A 14,165-nucleotide genomic window follows, 5' to 3' on the forward strand; every position below is an offset into this window, starting at 1 on the left:
TTTGTTCATTTCAATGCATTATAATAAATAATTAATTAAAACAATTTCATTTCAATACATAGATACAATAAATTTAATTAAAAATAACTGAATTTCAATATATACATAATACATACAATTAATATAAGTTTAGATACATACATAAATACAATTCATTAAAAATTTCAATAAATACATAAATTAAAAATTATAATCCATTATTAAGCAATAGGGCATCATTTTACGTGTCCAATGTACTGTAGAAAAACAAACATTGTCTTTCTGCAAATCTACATTTCATAATCACTATGTAATGATATGCAATATTTTGTTGTTTGCTCGTATATATTGCCTGCTTGCAGTTAATTTATAAAAAAAACTGCTGGAGCTTGACCAGTATGCATTTCTAACAGCATAAGGTCTCCTTAATACAAAACATATGAAGTTAAATGGAAAATCTCTGAGACTGCACAATTTCCAAAATAAAAATCAAAGGCACTTTATAGTGATATTGACCCATGAATTAACTCATACAACCTTTTTAACATGTTTGTTTGTATAATATTTGTCACTGTTTTAGTTTTAATACAGAGACTATCTGGTAATATGCACTTCTGTGACTGTAGACAATGCAGCGTCTGAACAGGACTTTTATTTTGGAGTGACGACGTGACGTCATAAGAATGCGCCGCGATCCCGCATCTGCTGTGATTCTGCTGAAGAAAGGTTTGTTTTAAGAATTTAACCTGTTTTAATCGATAGAAACAGTTCAGTGATTTATAGTTGTGTGTTTTGTTTTAATCAAGTGATGTGAAATTAGTTTATTTACTCTCTAATGTAACATTGTGTGTTTATCTAACTGTAATGAAGGATATTTGTGTGAGTAAAACTCATTCACTGATGAGAAACAGTAAACCTGCGTCTCATTTCTCTCTATATATATCATAAATCAGTTTATCATGAACACGAGTTCAGCCTCTGTCGAGTAATATGATGGAGAAACTGAACTTTTCAACTCCGAGTCAATTGAATCAAACACTTTGAGAAATGGTTCAGTGAATCACGACTCGTGCTGCTCAAACAGTGAACATGAACAACAACTAACAAACTAACTAAGCATGTTTTCATCAGTCATAAATGCCTAAATATGAAGTTTATTCATTTGCAGCGTTCGTTTTTAGTGTTTTTTGTCTAACCTGATCAGTAGATCATTAACTGTTAAAATATTCTCTTCTTAAAGATGGCGTTTATTAAAGAGGAGACTGAAGATATGAAGATTGATTTTATTAAAGAGGAGACTGAAGACGTGTTTATTAAAGAGGAGGAGACTGAAGACATGAAGATTGAAGAAACATTTAGAGTGAAACATGAAGATACTGAGGAACAAACAGGTTGGTTTTATTCTCAAAGCTGAATTTGATCATTATTAAAATGTCCAGCTCTACAGAAATAGAGAATATACAGAAGTATAATCTTACAGAAATTCACTCAGTCGGTTCGTTTACTTCTTCAAGTGTACTTACTGTAGAGCTAGAGTTAGGGTTTGGTTACTTGTAATAAAGCATTATTAACTCATTACTATAGTGTAGTGTTTCTCAACGGGGCGTTCAGAGAACAAGATTTCTGAAAGGGGGGCGTTCACAAGTTTACAGGCAAGACAAGATTAAACTTGTAATAACTTGCAAAATAATTGTCTTCACAATTCTAAAATCTACCAGTTTAATGCGACATGTAAACGACCAACGCTCAAGCGCTGACTAGAATCCAGGATCAGCATTCATGTGCACAAAAATGTTTTTCTCACTGACTAGAATCTCGCAGCGGAGGAATGGGAAGTTGACAAGCCATTAAAAAGTACTGACTTAAGAACTTATATTTTCAATAAATCATTTTAAATTGTAACAAATTTTAAAATTAATTAAACTAACTTCTAAAATGCTGGCTTTATTAACAGTTTTAAACGTGAATAAACGCTCTCATATGTTTATTTATTTTTAATAATTACTACTATTTATTAATTTATTCTGTTAAATGTAAAAATCTTAAATTAGAATAATCAAACATTTAACATAAAACAAGAATTGCACAATTTTCAATGTCTACTAGTTTGCCCATTTTAAAATAATTTATTCATTTACATTTTTTTTGTTTTAATTAAACTGATTGACATTACTTATTCTTTCAGTTTATAATGTGTCACAACAAATCCTGCATTCCAGTCTTCCATAAATAATAGCCTCTGTGACATTGTCACTTTTCAGTTCAAAATCACAGTCCACACACAGTGAATTAAAAAAAAGATTCGGTTCACTTTTGCGCGGGCAAAATCGCAAAAAATGTCGCCACCAAACAAGAAAAAATGCAGACAATTTTCTATTGAATATCTTAATTGTGTAAATCCTACCAATGCCCAACTCCCAATGTGTTTACTCTGCGAACATGTGTTTTCAAACGAAGCCATGAAACCTTCACGTCTCAAGGAGCACCTTATGAGAATCAAGGCAGATAAGGGCCGTCCGTTCTTCCAGGCCTTAAAAGAGAAACACGGTAGGAGAACCATCAGCAGTCTCTTCGCTAAAAGTACCAGCCAAAATGATAATGGGCTAATAGCGTCATATAACATCTCCCTGCTGATTCGCCAAATGTGGACAGCTGTTTACAATTGGAGAAAAGTTGGTGCTTCCTGCCATCAAAGAAGTAATCTCTACCGTGATGGAGCGTGATCCCACACAGGAGCTGAAATCCATCCTGCGGGACTCTCCATTCAGCCTTCAGCTGGATGAGACAACAATATCCTCACTGTGTTTTGCACCGCCACAACCTTGTGGCCAAATGCACCAATCCAGTTCTCCACGAGTCTCTCCAAGTGGCAGTCAAAGCAATAAACAAAATTAAAGCCCATGCATTGAATGAGACTGTTCCGACAGGAAAACGATGAGACTTTTGAACGGCTTCTTCTCCATACTGATGTCCGCTGGCACTCAGAGGGAAACTGCCTTGCTCGTTTTTGTGAGCTGTTTGACAGCATCGTCGAGTTCCTGGAGGAGGTTGATGGAGCTCTCGGGGAACAGCCACTGCAACATCATGTACCTCGCAGACTTTTTTGAGAAGATGAATGAAGTCACATTAAAGCTCCAAGGAAATGACATCACTCTGCCTGTCGAGATCTAGCCTGGAGGTGAGACTGTGAATAACCGCCTTGGATTTGTCCAGAGTATAGGCAGGAGGCAGTTTGCTCATTTCCTACAGCTGGCCAAGGTGATCTTTTTTTCAGAAACAACACTAAATAGATATAACAGACCTACTATTATTAGCCTAATATATTTTATTTCCGTAATGCTTATTATATCGAATGACTATATTGAGTCTGAAAATACAGACCTATAGCATGCATTAACTTAGAAATATTTCAGTAGAATAAAAGGCAATAAAACAACTAATTCAAATTCAGATAGTCTAAAACGGAAGAGTTTGGTTCCAAAACACGATAAACGCAATTTAAAATCAGCCAAAATCAGTTTTGTATCTGGTCGGTATTTGAAAAGTCAGTTATTAATTTTGCACAAAATGCGATATCCGTCGTGTTATTCTGTCATGTTTTCTCCCTTTCTTTCCAAAACGCGACAAACGCTAGTCTCCTTTCTCTTCAGAACGCGATATATCCGCTCAACCAATCACAGCGCACCATTCCATGCATTGTAAACAGTAACGGCGGCGCTCTGAATACAGTCGTCTTCCTAGTTTTCCTTACTTTGTGATCAACAAAAACAGAGAAATTAATAATTTTGGCGGCATTGATGAACCTGTGGTGGTTTCTGCGGTGGGGAAGAAACGCAAGTCATCGAAATGCAATCATTTACGTGAGGAGATTAAGATTAAGATGAGGCGCTCTCATCTTTGCCGGCTGTTGTTTGTTCTATGACATCGAACTTCTGTCACGCTCCCTAAAACTAAATCATGGACGGTTTTTAAAAGCCATTTTTAATACCAATGTACTCGGCAAATGTGTTTATTTTAACCGTGCGGTGGTGCCAGATACTCTTTAATCACTAATGACAAACGGAGACATAATTAATTTATAATCATTAACAAGATGACTCGTTGAATTAATTTTGGGAGTGACGAATGAATGTATTTTTAGTCAAATGCCTGTATATAAGATTAGTACTGACAAAGTTCAGAGGCTGTCATATATGTGGATTTAACTTACTTTGTTGTGTATTTTCAACAAGAAAAATAACTTTTATATTGATGGATTAACTTGCATTTTGAAAAAAAAAAATGGGTCATGGATTTATTGCATTTTGGGGGAAAAAAAGAATCATTTTTATATTAAACCTTTGAAAATCAAAATCTAGATTTGAATTTTGAATGTTTTTATAACCAAAAGATTTGAAAACAGAAAATAGTGGTTTTCATCTTGCCACTTTCTCGGTAAAGAAAACCCCTTTTTACTCAAATTAATCAAAATGGAGTTATAGCGTTTTGGAACCAAACCTCTTCAAATATTCATGACGATAAGAGAACAGTTTAACTGTAAAATAGTACTCATTACAGGTCTGAGGTCAGGTACATGTATGAGGCTCTTACTGATGACCTCCTCCTAGTTTACACTGACCACCTGACAATGGTTAAGGCCAACATGGAGATCCACTTCAGGGACCTCCTCAACCTTGGGTTGTGCAGCCCTTTCAAGCGGATGTGAGCGAATGTAAGCCCTGCTATTCAGGAGCATCTCGTCGACATCCAATGCGACGACGAAGCCCGGGCTATTTTTTGCACCTCTGGCTGGTATAGCATGTGGGTCAAATATGCCCAGCGGTATCCATCTCTCTGGCAAAAGATCAAGCTGCCGATTCTTGCTTTTCCAACAACATATCTCATTGAGCAGGGATTCAGGGATTCAGTCATCCACATGCAGTCTAAGTACCGCAATTGCTTGGGCTTGCATGCCTCAGGCGCACTACGGCTGAAACTAACGTCTCTGCAACCCGCAGTAAAGAAATTAGCAGAAAAACATCGAGCACAGGGCTCACACTAATTTTCAAATTTCAATTTTGCTAATTCGAGAGTTCAAATAAATCATTGTTTTTATTCTTGTTAATGTTCTCCATTGAAAATAATTGAAAAGAATGCTGCTTCTTTGCTGACTGGCTGTTCACGGTACATCTGCTGTTAATTTAAATTTTGAATGTCAAATTTGTAACCATTGCATTTTTTGGCTGCTCCTTCCTGATTGGCCTCAATTTGCAATAAGCCACATAGGCCTAATTAAATTCTGAATGTCAAATTTGTAACTGTTGGATTTTATATTATGTTGGATTTTAAAACTATAAATGTTAAAATAATAGTCAGCATACATTCAATAAAGACATTTAGCCCTTTTTTGGTGGTGGTGGGGAGGGGGCGGTAAAGGACCTGAATAATGGATAGGGGGCGCTGGCCCAAAAAAGGTTGAGAACCACTGCTATAGTGAGTACATGTAGCAATGTGTAACTACATCACTTTAAAATTCAGTGTTTCCATTAAATGTGATCCTGGACCACAAAACCAGTCGTAAGTTGCACGGATATATTTGTAGCAATAGCCAACAATACACTGTATGAGTCAAAATTATAAATTGTTCTTTTATGCCGAAAAGCATTGGGATATTAAGTAAATATCATGTTTCATGAAGATATTTTCTACCATAAATATAAATGTATTTTTGTAAGGAATGTATGTTAAGGACTTCTGTTTGTGTGTCTCTCTTTAAAAGCCAATAGTAAATGAAACCAAGTAGATAACACAATAATTCTTTTTGCATACAAAATCAGAGACTTTACACGCTCAGATCAAGCCTCCAACATGCTCCTGTTGTGTTATTTTCACCCTCTGCACAAATTGAGTTTACAACAAAAACAGCGCACAGGCGCTAACTGTAGGTGCTAAACAAACAGGCTCACTTGCTTCCAAATGCTGTAACTTTTGCTTACTTCGTGCTATCACCACAAAATTTGATCCAGATCCAAATCATTTTCCTCCTTTCTTATTTCCTTCATTAATTGTTGCATGTCAAATGAAAGCATATGTAAAATTATATTTGTTTAAAAATATATTTGATTTGAATTTTATCAGCAGTTTCTCCGCATGAGAATATCACATTATGTAATTTTATATATATATATATATATATATATATATAATATATTAAAAGTAAAAAGTGTTCTATCAAATGGTACCTACCTTTTGACTCTCCTTGCTATAGTTTTGGAGTTATGAGTCTTTACTTTTGTGTTTGTCACTCAGAAAAAACAACTCAAAAAATGCCTTCAGGTATATATTTAGATTTATTTGCACCTTCCAGGTTTTCAAATGATTGTATCCTATCCTAACAAACCATACATCACTAGAAAGCTTATTAATTTAACTTTCAGATGATGTATAAATCTTAATTTAAAAAAAAGTGACCCTTATGACTGGTCTTGTGGTCCAGGGTCTCAAATCATAGAACAATTGATTGCATTTATGAACTTTTAACAGTGTTGAGTAAGTTACTCTAAAAAAGTAGTGAATTACTAATTACATCTTCAATAGTGTAATTAGATTACTGTACAAATTATTCCAAAAAGTATTTAATTACTTATTACTTTCTTATAATAATATCCTTGTAATAATACAAGGATAGACATGAAACTCCTCTTTTAAAGTCCCCCTGTAGTAAATAATTTTTTCCCTTAAAACTCATCTTTGATCACCAAAATGACATATTCTTTAAAAAAATTCAGTAGAAAAAAATTTCTTCATGCCTTAAAATAGCTTGAATGTAACTCTACACCCTTGCCTCATTGAATATACATGGAACAATAAATATGCAAATTAGCCCCGCCTCCACTCAGGCCAGCTCTGAGAGTCTACTGTTGCTATAGTGACAAGCAATTTGTTGTTTGAGTTGTGGATATTTAAGAAAAAAGCTTGCTTCGATTCGTATATTCAGTTTAACAGCTCTGCAACTAAACGGAATATTTTCTGATGCTTAGATTGTTTTAAATTATGAATTGGTAAAACGCCTTTGCAAAACGATCTGAATCATTTTTGTCAAGTCTTAGTCATTACTTTTAGTCAAACTACAGTTACCAACATTAATTTTTTTTGATAGTTATTTTATATGTAGTCTTTAGACAAAATAGTCATTGTAATTTTTCTCTTTAGACCAATTCATTTAAGCTTATGAAAAATTTGAATCAAGGTAAAAGTCTGTATTGACATTGCACTCTTAGCAGTAGCACTTTTACAATTGTACATATCCTCTTTCAGTGGTTCTCAAACTTTCTAGTGTGTCATACCCCCTGAGGGATTTAACATCCTTCTGTGCACCCTCTCTTTTACACTTAACCTGCAGTTACACATTTCCATTAAGGGACAATATTTGCCTTCTTTAATCGATTTTCCATTTTTTACCTTTATAAATACCCTTGTAAAATAAATAATGCCTTAAATACATTTAAAAAAAAAAATGCAATTAATACAATGATGATTAAAAACGAAGTGATACTTTTAAATATTACATTAAAACTGCCAGTAGGTGGTGGTAAGCCACTGGTTTTATGAGTGAATCATCGAGTCATTCATTCGTTCAGTATCAAAGCAGGCGGCTGTATTTATGAATGAATCATTGAATCATTGACGATTCGTTCAAAGTCACAGATTCGTTCATGAAACACCTTGTGTGCTGCTCTGCCGTGGCTTTCGTTGCAAAAACACTGACAATACTGTTTAAAATGTACATCACTTAATATTACCCTTTTGTTTGTTGAACTGTATAAAATCAATATTTGGGAAATTATATATTATATTAGGGAAATATTCTTGCTGGTATAATATGATCAACATTAAAAACAGTAACTCGCAGAAGGGTATGTTTTTGTATCGAAGAGAGTTTTAATCTTAAATCTACATGCAATCTGTGTCTATATTTGTTCTTCATGATAGTAGTGCTAAATCCCCACTTTCACAAAGGTAACGTTATATTGTCGAGAACAGCACTATATCGTGTATATATAACATTTTACCTGCTAGAAATACATGTTATTCATGATATTTTAAGGTGGAGTAGATTAAAATGAACAGCATTTTTTGTGTACGTCAGTTTGAGAACCACTGCTGGATATCCGCTTGCACTTTGGGGCCAGATTTAGTCAGTAAACGAGCAGCGCAATATAGGCACTTTAATTTAAGTAGAAATCTCAAATGAAGAGCGCTGAACTTCAGCTTACTTGTCTGTGTTTTCAGATCATCCGCGCTTCTTCCTCAGTGTAGAGAGTGTGGGGTTGCCAGATTGCAAAGATAAAGTAAAATGTGTTCTTTTAACAGAAAAGCTCTGATAGGGGATTTAAATTCGGGAAATCTGACCGCTTGTAAAGACAGTCTGTAATGTTTTGTCTCCTTTATTCAACAAAAACAAAAAGTGATTTCAGAAGAGTGATTTTGGTAAAGTGTTTAGTCTTTTGGCCACATTTCAGTCTCGTCTTTTTTCATCAACTATATTGCACGTGTAGTTTTAGTCACGTTATCGTTAAATTAAATTGGTGTCGTCTCTTATCGTCTCGTCTTAGTCTTGGAAAATAAGGTCGTCAATGAACATTTTTCGTCATAGTTTTTGTTAACGAAATTAACACTGGCTCGTGCCTTCTCCGTACATGAAATAAATGCACTTCCTTGAATGAGCACGGATTTCCAGCGTATTTACTTGAACTCATCAGGTAGGCTAATATCTATGGTTTGATCCATTCTAGAGGCGGCAAAAATCAGATTTTATAAGACTGAATAACTCTCTCAGAACTTGAGATTTCACACTAACTGAATATGCACATGAATCAGAGCAATATTGTTTTAGCTATGTTTTATAGTATTAAAATATTTCGGAGGACAAAAACATTAACTTTATTGGCTTTGGCCTACTTAAAGGTGCCATTGGACGTTTTTTTACAAGATGTAATATCTATATCTATATGTAAGTCTAAGGTGTCCCCTGAATGTGTCTGTGAAGTTTCAGCTCAAAATACCCCATAGATTTTTTTTAATTCATTTTTTTAACTGCCTATTTTGGGGCATCATTAGAAATGCGCCGATTCGTGTTGCGGCCCCTTTAAATGCTCACGCTCCCCACCCCCGAGCTCGCGACAGCCTTAAACAGTGTATAAACAAAGTTTACACTGCTAATATAACCCTAGAGATGATAGACCTACAAAGTGTTTTGTTGTAAAGAAATAGTACAGGTTAGTCATAAACAAATATAATTTTAAACTGATAATAATGTACGACGCAGGCTCTGTGTGTGTCAGAGCATGCGAGTGGAGCGCAAGCTCAAATCAGAACCCTTTGCGACATGCTGGATTGAAAATATGTGAAATAAGTTTTTTCTACTTAGACTAGTAGTTGTTCATTTAAGCCATTAGTTGACTAATCACATTTATATTAATTTAATTTCTTAAATACTGGAGAGAACCATAATAATGAGCATTTAATATAGGCTATATAGCACTCAAGCGCACACATAAAGCTTGCCATAAAGAACCGTCAAAAACCGTAAAATTATAAATGTGACAAAAACAGCAAGCAGACATTTTAATTGTTTATTAATAAACTAATGTTTTCTGAATCAGTGTTGGCTGCAGAGATGAAGTTGACATTGACTCTTATCATCTCTGTAGACGCGCCTAGAGAAAGAGTGCACATTTAATTCAGCTTACATAATCAGAGTAGCCTACTACTTTTTTTTGTTTTGAATTATTTAGTTTAGAAGTAGACATTTCAAGCTTTCTATAGATATTTTTCTCATGTCTGTGAGGCAAGCAGCCTATACGCTGAGTTTCCGTTCATTTAGCCTGTAAGACACGCTCCATTTCACTCGCCAGTGATCGCGCCGGCGCCTCCATGTCATGATTAGGCCTATATTGTTGCTATTTGCCTATATTGTTGATAAAACATTGATTAAAATTAAGATACAATTTTTACTAATTGAACTTCACTTTAAAGAAAGGCTTTCTATAAAACAAAACTTAATGAATTGGTCAAAATCATGTCTGACCCACTCCATGTCTCCCGATATACTGCGCATCGTATGATGTTTTCTATCTTACTCATGCTGTTCACTTTTCATAATCAAATAGATGAATTTAAAACATAGTTTCATATTTATGTTTAAATAAACCTATGCTATGTTTTCTTTAATGGCTACCAACAGCTAGTACAGTACAGAGAAATTTCATGTTGTGAGCAAGAGCGGATCTTGAGTCACGAGTTGGATCAAGCAGAATTATACGCAGTTATATGCTTTGCACAACTCGGAACATCAGTGGAGAAAGGCATAGTTCATCATAACATCGTAATAGACTCGCTATATTGATAATTCCACACAATTTTTCATATCAACAGAAAATTTACCGGGATATCCTGGCTTCTCTTGAGAGAGAAGTCCTGTTTCAGAGCAATCATAGTTAATGAAATGCTAAAGACACAGGTACCCTTACAAGGTAGTCTGTGACTTCACAAAGACCACCGATTTCAAATCGCGGGTTTTTGGTTTACTGCAGTTTCAAACATAAAATACTCAGCAATAGTGCTGACTCAATGGTTTGTCTTAAAGCATATTAAAAACACCACATAGACATATAAACAACATTAAAAACCACCACAGGGGGGTCTTTAAGTATGTTTCCTATAACAATGTTGATGTTTATGTTTGACGTGGTGTGAGAAAGTCAAATAAACCACACGAAATCTGATCAGAGCAGTCAGACTGAAACAGACTTCCAGAAATAAAATTTTTGAATAGAAGAGGTGCACGTCAAGCTACATCGTAGGCTACGTGTGGCACTCACAGCCTAGGCCAGGGATGGGCAACTTCAGTCCTGGAGGGCCACTGATTAGGGTTGGAGCTAAACTCTGCTGGGCAAACACACCTGAACCAGCTAATCAAGGTCTTTAGGATTAGTAGAAAGTTATAGGCAAGTGAGTTTTTATCAGGGATGGAGAACTCTGCAGGACACTGGCCCTCCAGGACCGGAGTTGCCCATCCCTGGCCTAGGCCATACCTATGGTGTACACACAACGCAGAAGTATAAATCAGCCTCAATTCTTCAGGAATGCTTGAAAATTACAGGCAGGTGTATTTGATAAGGGATGAAACATTCCTCTGCAAAAGAGTGGTCCTCCAGTACCAAAGCTGCCCATCCCTGATCCATAGGATAGGATAGGATAGGAGAGGAGAGGATAGGGCAGTGGTTCCCAACCACATTCCTGGAGGCCCACCAACACTGCACATCTCATCACTGCACATCTCCTCAATCAAACACACCTGATTAAGATTATCAGCTCATTAGTAGTGACTCAGAGATCTAAAATGGGTGTGTCAGACAAAGGAGACATGCAAAATCTGCAGTGTTGGTGGCCCTCCAGGAATGTGGTTGGGAACCACTGGGATAGGGTATAGATCATACATGTTGTTGATTTTGATGCTTTAAATGTCTAAATTGTTTTATGTCTATTTTTGCCCTAGACCTGATGGCACTGAGAGAGGCGAGTCATGAACTTAATGAAAGGGAAGAAGAGAAAGAACATTATGATAAACATCATGATTTCATGACTGGGGAAAGATCGACACAGGCTAAAAAGACCTCCTTACAAAAAGGAGCTCAAAAGACTGGAAATAAAAGTTATTTCACCTGCCTACAGTGTGGAAAGAGTTTCATACATAAACACCTTAAAGATCACATGAGAATTCACACTGGAGAGAAGCCTTACACCTGCCAGCAATGTGGACAAAGTTTCAGTCGAAAAGGACACCTTATAGCTCATATGAGAGTTCACACTGGAGAGAAACCTTTCTCCTGCCAACAATGTGGACAGAGTTTCAGACATAAAGAAACCCTTAAAGACCACGTGAGAATTCATACTGGAGAGAAACCTTTCACCTGCCAACAGTGTGGAAAGAGTTTCACACAAAAAGGAAGCCTCAAAGGCCACATGAGAATTCACACTGGAGAGAAACCTTTCATCTGCCAGCAATGTGGACAGAGTTTCAGACATAAAGGAAGCCTTATAGTCCACATGAGAGTTCACACTGGAGAGAACCCATTCACTTGCAAACAATGTGGAAAGAGTTTCAGTCAAAAAGGAACCCTTATAGCCCACATTAGAATTCACACTAGAGAGAACCCATTCACTTGCAAACAGTGTGGAAAGAGTTTCAGTAGAAAAGAAAACCTTATGGTCCACATGAGAGTTCACACTGGAGAAAAGCCTCATACCTGTCAAGAGTGTGGAAAGAGTTTCAGTCGAAAAGGAAGTCTTATAACACACGTGAGAATTCACAATGAAGAGAGCCCATTCACCTGCCAACAGTGTGGACAGAGTTTCAGTGAGAAAGGAAACCTTACAGCCCACATGAGATTTCACACTGGAGAAAAGCGTCACATCTGCCAACAGTGTGGACAGAGTTTCAGACGAAAAGAAGGCCTTATAGCCCACATGAGCACTCACACTGGAGAAAAGCCTTACACCTGCACTCTGTGCGGGAATGGCTTCGCACGGGAACGAAGCCTCAGGCAACACATGAGAATTCACACTGGAGAGAAGCCTTTTACATGTGATCAGTGTGGAAAGAGTTTCAATCGAAAAGAAAGCCTTAAAGTCCACATGAGCACTCACACTAGAGAAAAGCCTTACACCTGCACTCTGCGGGAATGGCTTCACACGGGAACTAAGCCTTAGGGAACACATGAATATTCACACTGGAGAGAAGCCATTTACATGTGATCAGTGTGGTAAGAGTTTCAGATTTAAAGGTAACCTTAAGGGCCACATGATGATTCACACTGGAGAAAAGCCACAACTACAATGACTACAATGATGACAACTCAAAATGGTCGCCCTCAGCCTCTGAATCAGGCAATAGTGAGCCTGCAATGGTGAAGTCACAGCAGCATGACACCAATTATTTAATGTAATTATAATAAAATCAATAATAATTAAATTAAATGCATTTATTTTAAAAAATTGCTTTGCATTGTGCTAAATTCTCAAATTAGTATTGATGCTGAGGAATCCTTTTCTATGTCGTCTCATTTACAGTTGGATTGATGCTGCGAACATGAGTTTCATCAATGGCTCCAACAACTCAAGGAAAGCCCAGTTTGAAAGACAACTGCCAAACAAAAAATGTTTGGCTTAGGAAAATGTACATATTCACCCTTTATTCAAATATTATTAAAAATGTCTTAAATATTTTGTAAGCACATTGCATAGTTGTGCTTGGAGTCAATTATCTTATTTGTGTTTAATTGTGTGACATAATTTTAGGCCAGGCTGTCATACAAATAAATTATGAGCACATGCAAAAACGAGGATCAATGAAATATTAATAACTGATTACGCTGCAAATCAATATTTGGTTTTCCCCCCTGTTAGCTATGATTTTCTAAAACCTGTATCTGTAGTTTTTCTGCTGTACTCCAGCAGCGCCACCTGTTGCTGACCTTGGCAGACATGAGGGAGACCAATAAGTATCAGATCCTGGACTCCCCCGTGTCTCAGGTCGACCTATTAGGCGACTTGGTCGAGAGCTTCGCCCAGCAGTTCTCGGCCACACAGAAGCAGACTGAGGCTATCAAACACATCCATCCAGAACCCAGCCAAGCCAGGTGGCAAGAGATAGAGGAAGCCGTCCTGAGATGGGCAACCTGGAGGAGAGGATGTCAGCTCTTCAGGAGATGATACCTGCATCTCTCCCTCCCCCGGAGGACGGCCGAGGGGAATTTGTGTCTTGTTCAGTCACCCTGTTTGGATTGCCTATGAGACCACTTCAGCACTGGCTACATGGCCGGATCCCGAGATGGGCGTGGCAGCGCGGTACGTTCCGTGTTCCCGTGACACTGAACTGCCGTCGCACCCTCACTCAGTGGTCCGACCCTTCGTTCCTGCGGGCAGGCGTTCCCCGCGAACAAGTGTCCAGGCATGCTGTGGTATACACAGATGCTTCTGCCACCATGTGGGGAACCACGTACAACGGTATCAGGTCTGTGGATGGGCCTCAACTCTATGCATTGGCATATCAATTGCCTCGAGTTGCTAGCAGTACGTCTTGCACTGGGCCGGTTCAAGGAGCTGCTGACAGACAAGCACATACTGGTCCGTTCGGATAGCAC

At 37.2% G+C, this 14,165-nt stretch overlaps 1 protein-coding gene across 1 annotated transcript in view; it reads left to right on the plus strand.

Annotated features, from left to right (window-relative positions):
* The first annotated feature begins 204 nt into the window (after positions 1-204).
* The window catches only part of LOC125280859 (gastrula zinc finger protein XlCGF57.1-like), a 1,316,469-nt gene continuing 1,302,508 nt past the window's right edge, over positions 205-14,165 (plus strand). The window contains exons 1-3 of the mRNA XM_048151736.1: positions 205-1,370; positions 11,519-12,657; positions 12,740-12,846. Of these exons, the coding sequence (XP_048007693.1) occupies positions 1,220-1,370; positions 11,519-12,657; positions 12,740-12,846 (1,397 nt within the window). The 5' untranslated portion in view covers positions 205-1,219. The remainder of the gene's footprint in view (positions 1,371-11,518; positions 12,658-12,739; positions 12,847-14,165) is intronic.

The sequence above is a fragment of the Megalobrama amblycephala genome, linkage group LG1 (assembly GCF_018812025.1).
Source record: "Megalobrama amblycephala isolate DHTTF-2021 linkage group LG1, ASM1881202v1, whole genome shotgun sequence".
NCBI classification, from domain to species: Eukaryota; Metazoa; Chordata; class Actinopteri; order Cypriniformes; family Xenocyprididae; genus Megalobrama; species Megalobrama amblycephala.